Source organism: Otolemur garnettii, unplaced genomic scaffold (assembly GCF_000181295.1).
Source record: "Otolemur garnettii isolate 467f Iridium unplaced genomic scaffold, OtoGar3 scaffold00021, whole genome shotgun sequence".
NCBI classification, from domain to species: Eukaryota; Metazoa; Chordata; class Mammalia; order Primates; family Galagidae; genus Otolemur; species Otolemur garnettii.
In genome coordinates this window covers 11,193,192-11,205,774 of record NW_003852416.1, presented here as the reverse complement: position 1 = coordinate 11,205,774, position 12,583 = coordinate 11,193,192, and the positions used below count along the sequence as shown (strand labels likewise).

At 36.3% G+C, this 12,583-nt stretch overlaps 2 protein-coding genes across 4 annotated transcripts in view; one reads left to right on the top strand and one right to left on the bottom strand.

Moving 5' to 3' along the window:
- MXI1 (MAX interactor 1, dimerization protein) overlaps nucleotides 1-3,548 on the top strand; it is a 77,854-nt gene extending 74,306 nt beyond the window's left edge. For both annotated transcript variants that reach the window (XM_003787178.3, XM_003787179.2), the window contains exon 6: nucleotides 1,761-3,548. In XM_003787178.3, the coding sequence (XP_003787226.1) occupies nucleotides 1,761-1,924 (164 nt within the window). In that variant the 3' untranslated portion in view covers nucleotides 1,925-3,548. The remainder of the gene's footprint in view (nucleotides 1-1,760) is intronic.
- A 6,242-nt stretch (nucleotides 3,549-9,790) lies between these two features.
- Nucleotides 9,791-12,583, bottom strand: part of SMNDC1 (survival motor neuron domain containing 1) — a 10,915-nt gene continuing 8,122 nt past the window's right edge. Inside the window, exons 5-6 of one of the 2 annotated variants that reach the window (XM_003787177.2) lie at nucleotides 12,300-12,453; nucleotides 9,791-11,028 (exon numbers count right to left, since the gene is read on the bottom strand). In XM_003787177.2, the coding sequence (XP_003787225.1) occupies nucleotides 10,891-11,028; nucleotides 12,300-12,453 (292 nt within the window). In that variant the 3' untranslated portion in view covers nucleotides 9,791-10,890. The remainder of the gene's footprint in view (nucleotides 11,029-12,299; nucleotides 12,454-12,583) is intronic. The other variant, XM_023511736.1, reaches the window with a different exon arrangement.

The window sequence follows — 12,583 nt, the reverse complement described above, 5'->3', positions numbered from 1 at the left end:
CCACAACGCCAGGCTATTTTTTGGTTGCAGCCATTATTGTTGTTTGGCGGGCCCGGGCTGGGAATTCGAACCTGCCACCTTAGGTATATGTGGCTGGCACCTTAGCTACTTGAGCCACAGGCGCCGAGCCTGTAAATGGTTATTTTTTAATGTGGCAGTCAGTTTTGAAGAACAGTATACTAAAGGTAGTGGCAAGACCCTCAAGGACATGCTTCACTTGTGACAGTGAAGTATAGCAGAAATAACCCTGAATTAGGATGACTTCTGTCCTAGTCTTTACTCTGTCTCGTGTGACTTTGTCAGCTCTGTAGGCTTTAGCTGCTTTCCTGTTACCTCCTCCTTGAACACAACCCCACCACCCTCTAAATTTCACAGAAGGTATATCTTCATCATTATAGGATAGTTATTTTATTTATTTATTTTTTGTACTCAGTATACTTTACCAAATACTCTTATCCTGAGCTGGCATCTGCTTATTCCCAGTGTTACAGGGGCCTTTAATTTCTGGTCCATTTGGCTAGAAAAGTTCTCATTTTACTTGGGTTGAGTCAGCCTGGTATGTTTGATATAGGATGCTTTGATATTGTTTCCCAGTTGTAGGCTGGATAAGTGTTCTGTGATGCAGAGAAACACTGAATGGCTTCTGAATGTGGATACGAAGCAAATAGTTATGAATTCACAGATTATTTGAACAGCTTGTTTGGACAGCTGCCTGCATTTTTAAAAACAATTCTTTAAAACTTTTGAAGCAGCAAGCCCTTTTGAAAAGTATATACTTTGAAATAACTTCACCCTGTCTTTTTGGCCTCAGCAATAACTCACTTTTCCTAAAGCAATTATTATCAGTGTAAACTCTTACAATCAGTGCCAAATGTGAAACATTAGGCTTTGACCTATTGAAGTGTAGTTTTTCTGGGAGAAAACAATTTTTAAATCCTTTTGTTTTTGAAGTTTGTATTGCTTTCTATGTATTACTGGTGATTGTATATATAGTATTTAACAATTTGTGTATTAATGATAGCTAGATCACATATGTTTTTAGGGGTTTTTTAAATATTTGATTTTTGTAGCTATAAATCACGACCAGAATGCCTTTACTATAATCTTTACTATAGATATCACCATAATCCAGAGACTGTTATGCCTCAGCCTCTTCTTTCACACAATATTTGAGGAAGAAAATTAAAATGAAGATAAATCCCTTAAAGTCAACTTTATGACTTGCTTATTTTAGTTACTGAATAGTCAGAGATCTTTATGATGAATACTAGAAACCTGTTGAACTATCTGTAGAATGGTACCACCAAAGGCCTGGATGGATAAATTTTTTAGTTTGACTATATTCTGTTTATTTGGTCCCCCCACCCCTTTAAGGCAACCCTGATTAATAAACAACACTGAGAATTGTTTAATGCAAAACAGATGTTGTTAAACCACTTGGGGTTGAGATCTTTTAATATTAAGCACTAATTCCTAAATAGGCCAAATGCTTTTAGTGGGAGGTCCAGACAGACTGGCGTCAAAGGGTTTAGTAAACTTGCTGCCTAAATTAAGACCACCACTGTATACCAGACATTCCCCTTGGCAAAAAATATTCCTGTCTCTTCACCTTTAGTACCTCTGTTCTCCAGAGATCACTAGTAATAAGCTGTTTGTATATAATTTCTTTTATGCCACCTTTTCTCAGGCCCTGTTAATTTTTGAAGGTACACATGTATACTAGCTTATTGATTTTTTTGTTCTTTTTTTCCCTTTGGCAGAGGAGATTGAAGTGGACGTTGAAAGCACAGAGTTCTCCCATGGAGAAGTGGACAATATAAGCACCACCAGCATCAGTGACATTGATGACCACAGCAGCCTACAGAGTATTGGGAGTGACGAGGGTTACTCCAGTGCCAGTGTCAAACTTTCGTTCACTTCCTAGAACCCAGCATGACATAACAGTGCAGGGCAAAATATTCACTGGGCCAATTCAATACAATCTCTTAAATTGGGTTCATGATGCAGTCTCCTCTTTAAAACTAAAAACACAACTATACTTGAACAAAAGGGTCAAAAGACAAAAGACCTGTACTTAGGCAAATATTTTAGCAAAAGTGGAGCAGAGCCTCCCCACCAGAACAAATATTCATTTTGGAAAAATCAACAATTTCTAGTGGCAACAGAAAACTTGTGTGAAATTTTCTTGATTTTATTGATTTAAAAGAGGACACTGAAGATTGCATTCTCTTTTCTTTTCTAGTTTGCTCATACCACACTGAGTAGACACATTTAAGGATGGGGGTTATGAACCCTTCCTGAACTTTATGGTCCTAAAAACAAAATCAAATCTATACTAATGAAAAGACACGATAATCAGGCATTAATCTTGAATAGCTAAAGAGCTATTAAAACTCAGCCTAGGACAGCCTATCATGAAGCCTGTGGATGATCAATTCTGTATTAAAATATAAAAAAGCTCATTTCATGCTCTGCAAAAGGAGAGACTCCCATGAAGCCTTTTGAAAGGGATCATCATGCAGCTCAGCTTTCTGTTGGATTCCATGCTAAGTAAGCTAACCTTATCCTGCATTGTTAGTACTAGGGCACCCAAACGCCAGCTCAGCTCTCCATCCCGCCACCCCAGGCCGCGTGGGGGCAGTCTATGCATGACAGCCTCTATCACACAAGGCCTGTAAGTATGGACTGGGGGGCCAGAAGGAAAAAGCTCCACGTGCCTCTGTGTCTGCGTGGGTCAGAAGAGTTGTGCATGCAGATTAGTAGGCCACGGTCTGAGCCACGGCAGCATTTTTATTTCAGATTTTGATAACTGTTTATATGTGTTAAAAACCAAAATGACATCTTTTTAAAGCTTGTCCATAAATAAAAATAGATGTCTTTTATAGTGGAAAAACACATGGGAAAAAAAATCATCTATTTTGATGCAGCATTTGATAATGATAAAACACCTCACACCTCACTCTTTATAGTGCACAAAATGAATGAGGTCTGGGCTAGGTAGAAAAAAGGTCAATGCTGTTTTTGTTTTCTTTTAGAATCATTACCTTTTACCAGCTTTAACCATCTGGTATCTATAGTAGACATTATCATAGTTAACATAGTTAAGTTCAGCACTTGTCTCATTTTAACGTAAAGATTTGCTTCCATTTTCCTACAGGCAGTCTCTCTCCTTCCTCACAGTCCTACTGTGCAGGTGCTACTGTTGCTCTTACAAATATTTTCAGAAATGTTATTTTCTTCTAAGTGAAATTTCTAGCCTGCACTTTGATGTCATGTGTTCCCTTTGTTTTTCAAACTCCGAGGTTCCCTTCTGGCCCTTTCCTTTACCCTAAGAAGCCTTCTTGGAGACCTTACCCCTGGCTGTTTGGACTTTGTATACTTTGAATAATTTAACTACCCTTAATTACTTAAAAGAAAAAAGCTTTATGATTTTCATAACTTATTGCTGATTTTAATGGGTTGTTAATTTCAGTCCTGTAGTTTTATTTTATGTTTAGATAGGGCTGGGCAAGGAAAAAGAAAATAAAGACAACCATATTTAGCAGTGCAGTTGAGTTGTGTGTTATGTTAGACTGTCCTTTTGTGAGTAGCACTTTAACAGCATTCCCTGCTTCTCTATGTGAAGTGTACCATCTTGGTCATGTTAGGCCTCAGCATATATTGTTCTTGTGCTCTTCCTGTGCCTCAAAAAATTTTTCCTTGATTGTGTTATGTTTGAGTGAAAGAAATTCTTTGAAGTAGATATGTGTGAAAAACTGCATGCCTTTAGAAGCCCAGTATTAGAACTTGCTACATTTCAGGTGCTGGGGACTTGATGAAAAACATGACAAAACAAATTCAGTTTTATGGCCCAGGTAAATTATTTCTGATTTCATTTATAATTACTCCTGGCTGGGTCAAGATGTTTTTCTCTATACTTATTTTTGACTTTCCCAAGTGAGACAGTTTAAAAACTGTGATAACTACAATGGAAAGTAAATGGAAACCAATAACTAAACTTCTTTGTTATTCCCATGGCATTCACTTGCATTCTTTGGCCTAGGGCTGGAGTTGGGGACTCATTCATGTGAATTTGAGGTGCTGTCATCTTACTGTATATGTACAGGATGCTGGGCTGGGAACATTGTTACAAACCTGTAATACATATTTCAACTGCCCTCTAAATTAGTTTCCCTGGGTTTCTTTTCCTTGGGGTGGGTAGACTGTACAATGAATAAGAAGTATTAATTTTTTTTTTAAAAGACAAATCGACTTTGAAGACACACAAGTTAATTGCAAGAAATAAAAACTGTGAACAAAGAATCACCGGAGTTATTTTTGTACCACCCTTCTCCATGAAGGCAAAAAATAAGGATTTGTATTAATGGAGTTTGAATTATAATTGCTATTCCTGTTACACAACTTAAACAGGTGCTTATCTGATAACTCCAAATAACCTAACTACACATGGTTAATGTACCTGATAATCTTAACTGTGTCAGGTAGGACATAAAGTCATTTGTCATTACCTGCTCTCAATTTTTGTTAGGGAATTCCTTTGGCTACACTATTCCTCAAATCGAAAAACGTTTGGAAGTTCCCATTTTGTCCCCACTAACATTTCTTTAGAATAACTTGTTTGTAAAATACTTGTGACTAATATTTATATTAAGAACCTATTCCAATGTATATCACCAAAGGATGGTCATTGTGGCACTAATTTCTGGTTGAAACAGGCACAAAAACTAAAACAACTTTTCTAGTCCCCAAGACAATGACTGTTTTTAGCATTATGAAGAGATTTTAAAAGGCCTCAAAGATTGTTGAGGCAATACTCCTAACCAAAGTCAGAGATTCCCAACCTACCAAAAACAGCATATTGTGGGAAAAGCAAGGGTTTTAATTACATTTTAATCCCAGTTCTAAGCATTTGCTAGATCCTGGGCAAGTTAATTTCTTCATGTGAAACTTGTTCACTCTTCAGAGTTGTTATAAACACTACCTGTATCTTGAGGGATTCTAAGGATTTAAGCTGATATATTTAAATTATCCACCTCAAATCCCCAAATCTAGGAAGATGTAGCGCCAATAGGAAAGAGGTATGTACTTCTCTAATGAATATGATCTTCTAGTGTCTTTATTCTTCATCTTGAATTTTAGTTAATTTTGACTCTAGATCTTACAGAAGAAGACTATTTCTAAATATTGGTTCATTTTTACAAAATTCAATGGCAAGCAATACTTGTAAGAAGTCAATTTTGGCTGAGTGTCTTGGCTGAAACCTGTAATCCCAGAACTTTGGGAGGCTGAGGCAGGATTGCTTGAGGCTGGAAGGCAACATGGCAGGACCCTGACTCTACCAAAATCTATTCAGGCATGATGACACACATCTATAGTCCCAGCTACTCAAGAGGCTAAGATGGGAGAATCACTTGAGCCCAGAAGTTACAGGCTGCAGTAAGCTATGATGCACTCCAGTCTGGGTGACAGCAAGACCCTGTCTCAAAAAAAAATAAATAAATAAAAATACAATTTTCATGTCCTAGAGACTATTTAAAACAAAGGCTTTAGAAAATTAATATGGCAACACTTTCAGTCATATCTGGTCTTCCTAAAATAAGGGGTACCACCTGAAGGTAAGCATGTTACATACTGATAAAAATTGAGTGCCCTAGTTAGTATTTAGTGCTAACCTTGCCAGGAAAAAGAGAATCAGCTATCTTCTTGGCCCATGTACCAGATCTAAAATGAAACTTGTTTTCTTGTAGAGTAGGCAGTGTAGTTCAAAATATTGATACACGTACTGTCAGACAACTTCACTTCCTGATTCTGTTTTACCATTCTATGGAGTCATAAATTATTCAGGGAAATACTGCCAACTAACTTGTTATAATTTTGGAATTGTTCCCATATCCTTAAGCTCTTAGTGCTTTGCCATGGGGGAATGCATAAAGTCTTCCATTAGTAGGCCAACAATTGGGATATTTTAGATGTTCATACTAGATCACAAAATAGCATTGTAAAAAATAACCAAATCCATAAATTATCTCTAATATTATAAAAAATATAAATTTAAGACATCAGTTGTTTCTAAATTACATAGCTTCATCACACTTACTCTGAAAGCTAGGTCAACTAAACCTAACAGAGTTTTTGGAGGGAAAAACTCCATGCAAAAGAACCAAAGGGATACTTACTCCTTCCTGCTACTTCTGAGCAATGAACACTTGGACAATTACCATCTATTAAAGACTAGCCTAGCTGCAGATCTCAGGCTTCAATTCTAGTTTTCCCAGGATATGGAGTCAAGGGTTTCCTCCAAGCCTGAATTCTCTGTTCTCTGGTCAGAAATTCATTGCATCTTGCTAAATTAGTACAGGGCTTGAAAGGGGGAAAAAACAAAAGCACATCAGTTTTACCAAGAAAAGGAAATCCTGAACCAGCAAAATAATTACCATGAGTTTGGGCCCCAAATTGAGAAAGTTAGCTCTTTAAACTAAAAGCCAACCCCTTCTCCTAATGAGCATAGCCATCACGGCTCCTTCTGCTGTGCTCTTACAAGACACTAACTGGGGAAACAAATTATAACTTAAATTCCAGTACCTTTAGTCTGCACTGGTTTTGTATAAATGAACTGGTTTATATGTTCCAAGTAAATTGCCAGTTTTTATTGCCTGGAAACTTTCTGAAAAGAAATTTCCAAAATTTGGTATTTTGGGGAAGTATAGCTGTCAACTACCATGAACCCAGTGTTATTCTCAGATCTGCTTTCCCCCACTCAAGGCCACACAAGAACCACCTTTACATACACAAAATGTAGGCAAGAAAGACATTTGAAAAACCTCACAGAAATCTAACATCTTATGTTTTCTTTTACTTACTTTTTGGGCTAGACCAAACAAAATCTTAGAATGGCCCATCTATAATATTGGTTTGTGAACCTCTGAAGATACTTAAGAACATAACTATGCATATATATGCCTTTTAAAAGTTGATAGAATAAAGGGATTCAATTATTTGGGTTTTCTGTTTGTTTAAACTACATTATTACCTGCTATTTTGCCTGCTATGCTCTTCCTCTCCACTGCAGTAAAAATTCAGTTTAACTTGCAACTCAAAAATCCTAGATATAAAGAATGTTTACATTTACTGTTGAACTTGTAAATTACCATTGAAACTAATTGATTGCTTCATAGTACAATACAAATACTTAATTCAGAAGATTTATTGAATCCTGTCAAATTTCAACAAATACGAAATTTTGTTGCTTTTAATACGCTTTCTTCCTATTATATTTCACTCAATATCCAAGTTAAGGCAAAAAGCCAAATCAAAGCTTTAAGTATATTTTTTGGCTGAATTTACAACTGGTATTTTTTACCTTATAAAAGGTGTAATTAAAAAATTACAGACACACTTAAGTCATAAAAGTACAATTTTCCTTTATGTGAACTGATGGTTTCCCTTGCTATTTTCAAGGCAGACACTCTCAACATTAAAAACACATCAAACCGGAAAGAGGAATACACGCATACCTTCCACTGGGACGAACATTTTAAAAAATGTGTTGCTATAATAAACTGATGCATTTCATTTTGGTTTGATGCCTAGTCTTCATAATTAGGCTAATAAAACTGCCACTAAAGGTAATTTTTCTTTTTCAAAAGTAAACTTGTAAAATTGCCTTTACATTTAACTCCAAACATGGTTCTCAGCCAGGAATGCACATCATCTGTGACGGTTGTTAAGACACACATACCTTAGCCTGGATTAACCCTAGGGTAAGAGTCAGACCCAAGAATACCTCTTTAAACAAACATTTGGGGTGATTTTTATTAGAACCTTTACCCCCTTCACATTAAGAAACATGCTGTGGTGTAAAAATTAATTTAAACCTTTAGTAGGATTTACTTAATGTGTATTTTATAACTTTGGTAACTTGATAACCTTTCATCAATAGTTATAATTTGGGGCCTCAAATCATAAGTAGTGGGTGTTATTACTATCCATTGTAAGGTGAATTGCTTTTCAAGTTAGGAAAACACATCAAATAATCACTACTACCACTCTGCACAGTAATTGCAGACACTTCTCTAATGCTTACCAAATGCTAGATGCTCTATTAAGCTCTTTACACATACTAACTCAATCTTTAAAACCAGATAAAACAGGTATTTTCATTCTACAGCTGACAAAAATACAGTAGTGACACAGGCAATAAATGGGGAGCCAGGATTCCAATAGCACTGTGGTCCTAAAGTCCTTGCTCTTCCAGTATGTTCTATAGCCTGTCTACATGTTAAGTCAACCAGTATTTATTACCTGGGATTACTATTAAATTTTGGTTAGTTTTTGAGGCATTAGGACTATTCTTTCCTTCCAATGGTCAATAACAAAGTCATATGTTAAGCTTTGAGAAGTTATATCCAATTATTCCCAGTTAGGTACCATAAATTAATATTTAACATTTCAGTCTGTCAGTTTTAGGGCTTCAAGTCTTTTCTTAAAAGAGAAAAATTCTAATTTTTTTTTTTGGGGGGGGACAAGAGTCTCACTTTGTCACCCTTGGTAGAATGCCGCAGTGTCATAGCTTTTACAGCAACCTCAAACTACTGGGCTCAAGTGATTCTCTTCCCTCAGCCTCCCACGTAGCTGGGACTATAGGTGCCTGTCACAACACCCCGCTATTTTTAGAGAGGAAGTCTAGCTCTGGCTCAGGCAATCCACCTGCCTCCGCCTCCCAGAGTGCTTGGATTACATGTGAAAGCCACCCAGCTTGGCCCTAAATTTTATAACAAAGCTTCATGAAACCAAGCTTTGGTTTAAGAAAATAGCTTAACTATCTTCATTTGTAAAACACTGCTGGTGGTATGCTTCTCATTAAGCCATCTTCCCAAATCAGTATAACATTTGTGGGACAGGTCCCCTTATCTCCCCAGGTGTCCTAACTTAGTTTAGTTCAGAGACATTATCCTGACACCAGGATCTCCAAAGGGCCCAAGGTTTCTTTCTGATTTCCCTATCTACACACATACTTTCAAAACAAGTTGTTTTTTTTTAAATGACAGGATCACTTCTACACCTTTTATCTCCCTACAGCAAAGCCCTCTGAGAAAACATGTAAGAAAGGCAGATCATAGGGACAAGTCTGTTAGCAACAGTCCTGCCTACACAATACCAGGTGAACCCCCCAAAACAGACCAAGGTAATCTGAACAAAAACATTTTCTGATGTCACACAATTACACCAAATTTCTTTCCAGTGCTTTTTTGATTCAAAGGATTCTCTTGCAATCGTTTGTGGCTACTCTTGGTTACTAGTATGCTCTTAAGATACTTGTTAACAATGGGACTAAAACAAACATTAATACATTTTATTTAGACGTTTTCAGGTTTTTATTAGTCCCTTTTTCACTGCCTTTCTGTTCTATCTTGTAGCCATTGGTAATAGAAAAACAGTGACTTTCTGGGTTGAAAGGGTGGTGAAGGTAGAAGGGAGAGGTGATGATTTCTGCCTCTACCTCTCCATCACTATCCTCCTAAGTTCCAATTCATCAAAAAAAATTCATGAAATAACACTACTTGTCCCCTTTTGCCAAAAAATTTACAAACATAGCACAAGTCCTTAAAATAAGATTGGCTTATACCTTAGGTCCAAATTTTTTATCTAATGGAAGGAATACTTAAGAATTTATTGAAATCTTTACCTTATACCAAATATTCTGTTCCATAGCAATGCTGTGTGGGAGTACTTCAAAGCTTATCACTATACCAATGCTAATAGCTAAACATACCCTTTTGTCAACACACCCTGGAGATTTTAAAAACACTTTATTTAATAAAAGTTAAACATACAAAACTGAAATTAACATACATCCTAAAATTATCATCTTCCATTAATAGGAAGACCCTTTTCTATGCATGTATTTGGCTTAAACTCAACTGACAGTAACTGTGATGGTCACTTACATCAACAAATGCTGACTTGATCTAGTTAATGAAAATTATAAACTCAGCTACATGAACATAATATACAGGGAAACTATGGTCAGATTAATGCACAAGAAATACAGGAAATTTTAATGAAACATTCAGTACTCTTGTTCATTAATTTAGCCTTTTTTTTTTTTTTTTTTTTACAAAAATAGTATCTACACTGTATACAGGGCTATACATCAGCTTTTTGTTTTCCCATATAAACATCACATATCCCAAACATGGTACCACAACTAAGTGAAAAAAATCAACACTGGAAAAAAGCAAACGTACAGAAAACAAAAACTCCTTAGAAAAAGTAGCTCATCCTAAACATGGTTTCTTACATAAAACTAAAATTCCAATGAAAGTAAAAGAGCTGGATCAACTTCAGAAATGGCATAATAGGCCTAAGAAACAAAGTATTGAAGGAAAAACTTCAAACTCTGCCATTTACAAATTAACCTATATTTAGGCTTTAACTGGACAAAAGCTAGGTTTTAAAAGTTGAAAATTAAAAGATCTCTTTACAGGCTGGTATTTTGCCTTGATGTTCCAATGAATTACTAGAGTTATGTATCAAGGTGAAAGCATCTGAAAATTCTAAGTTATGACTTACAAAAAGCATATGCCATAGATTAAGTGGGGCCTGATAATAGGAAGATCAATAATTCATCTAAGTGCTGTATTAAGCAGCATCTAGAAAAGTTGCTTTATTCAACAAACTTTGAGGGAATTGTGGTAATAGTAATGAAAAAGTTAAATGAATAGCAATTATCAAATTCAATTTCTTCAAGTTTCATTCTACTGAAGTCAAAACAATGAAGACAATGGTATCTTCCTTACTCATCTAACAAATAATTTACCTTTAGAAAAATATAAGGATAAAAAGGTAAATGTAAAGCCCTGCAGAGATGAAATCCAACAGTTTTTCCGATTATTGAGGCATCAAATGCCTAACATTGTATTTAGAAGTATCTTGATATTGTGTCATAGGTTTATCAGCAATTCCACAAGTTCCTACTCCAACTTTGCCTGTTACACTCTCAGGTGAAGCAAAAATACTCCTCTTTACCTGGAGAAAGAAAATAGAAACCATTCCTGATTAGTTTTCAAGTAAGTCAAAGTTTCAAATTTTAAGTCATGTTAAAACATACCCTTGTTGCAAATTTTACAAAGGGAAGTGTGTTGCCTTTCTTTATGGCAACACAAAGACATACTGGGTCCTAAAATGGTCTCATGCTGGAAACCACTTACTCTTAACTTGTAAGTTGTGAAAAATACTACTACACACTATTAACATTCATAATATTTGCCTTCAGGTGTCTTATTTTAGTTTTGGGTTTGGCGCCCATAGCACAGTGGTTAAGGCACCGGGCCACGCACCAAGAGGCTGGTGGGTTCAAAACTCGCCTGGGTCAGCTAAACAATGACTACTGCCAACAAAAAATAGCCAGGCATTGTGACAGGCACCTGTCGTCTCAGCTACTTAGGAGGCTGAGGCAAGAGAATTAAGCCCAAGAGTTTGAGGTTGCTGTGAGCTATGATGCCACAGAACTCTATCTAGGGAAACAGCATACCTCTGTCTCAAAAAATTTTATTTTTGCAGATTCCAATCCTAATTTTAGCTATGAGACTATCCATTTTAGCAAGACTAAAACTCTGGCTGTATTGAACTTTACTGTGGAGACTATTAATTATGAAATCCATTGGCCCCTTGTGAGTCACAAAATAAACTTCATTATGAAAAGGAAGTGCTACTTTCCAGAAGTCATGTCCACCAGAGGAGGAGCTATCTGGACAGCAGCGAAAGCTAAGGTATGGATGACAGCCACATTATCCTTATTCTCAACCTCCCATATGAATGCTATGGTTATTTTCTACCTCATTCAAGAAAGCAAAGTGTGTATCAAGAGAACCTGAATGTTTTTTAAAATAACATCCCCCAGTGATACTCAGCATAAAAGCATATTTTATGCATAAAAGCATATCATTTTATGCAGTGATACCCAGCATAAAAGCATATTAAAGCAGGTCAGCAGACTGCCTGTAAGAGGTATGTAAGTTAGCAAATAACTCCTCAAACTTTAGTTTGTAGAAGGAACCAGCATAAACTTTCTGTAATTCCTGATATAAAGTCATTCATATCAGTCCTTATTGCAGAGATAGTGGAATAGAGATTACTTTTCAATAAGCCAAACTGAAGACTGACAAGGATTCCGAATCAAGATCTGGTTAATCATGTACTTCTAAAAATTTAATGTACCTCTCTTTGCATTTTAGAGTCATTTTAATTGACAGTTATACTTTTCAAATTCACAAAATGTGACTAAAAGGTTTACCAACCTGGCCTTTTTTGTTTTTAGAATAGGCTCTGTTGTTAAACTGTTGCCATTTCACCTTCTGATCTTCTCTTTCCTGCTCAAGTTCTTTTATTCTCTGTGCTTTTTTCAAAGCTTTCTTCTTTTTATATTCACGCTGCTGGGCAATCATTTCTTTTCTGCATGGAAAAAAACAGAGCTAAATGTTGGCTGTTAAGACTTAAAAAGGGCTCGGCGCCTACAGCTCAACCGGCTAAGGCGCCAGCCACGTACACCTAAGGTGGCGGGTTCGAATCCCCAGCCCGGACC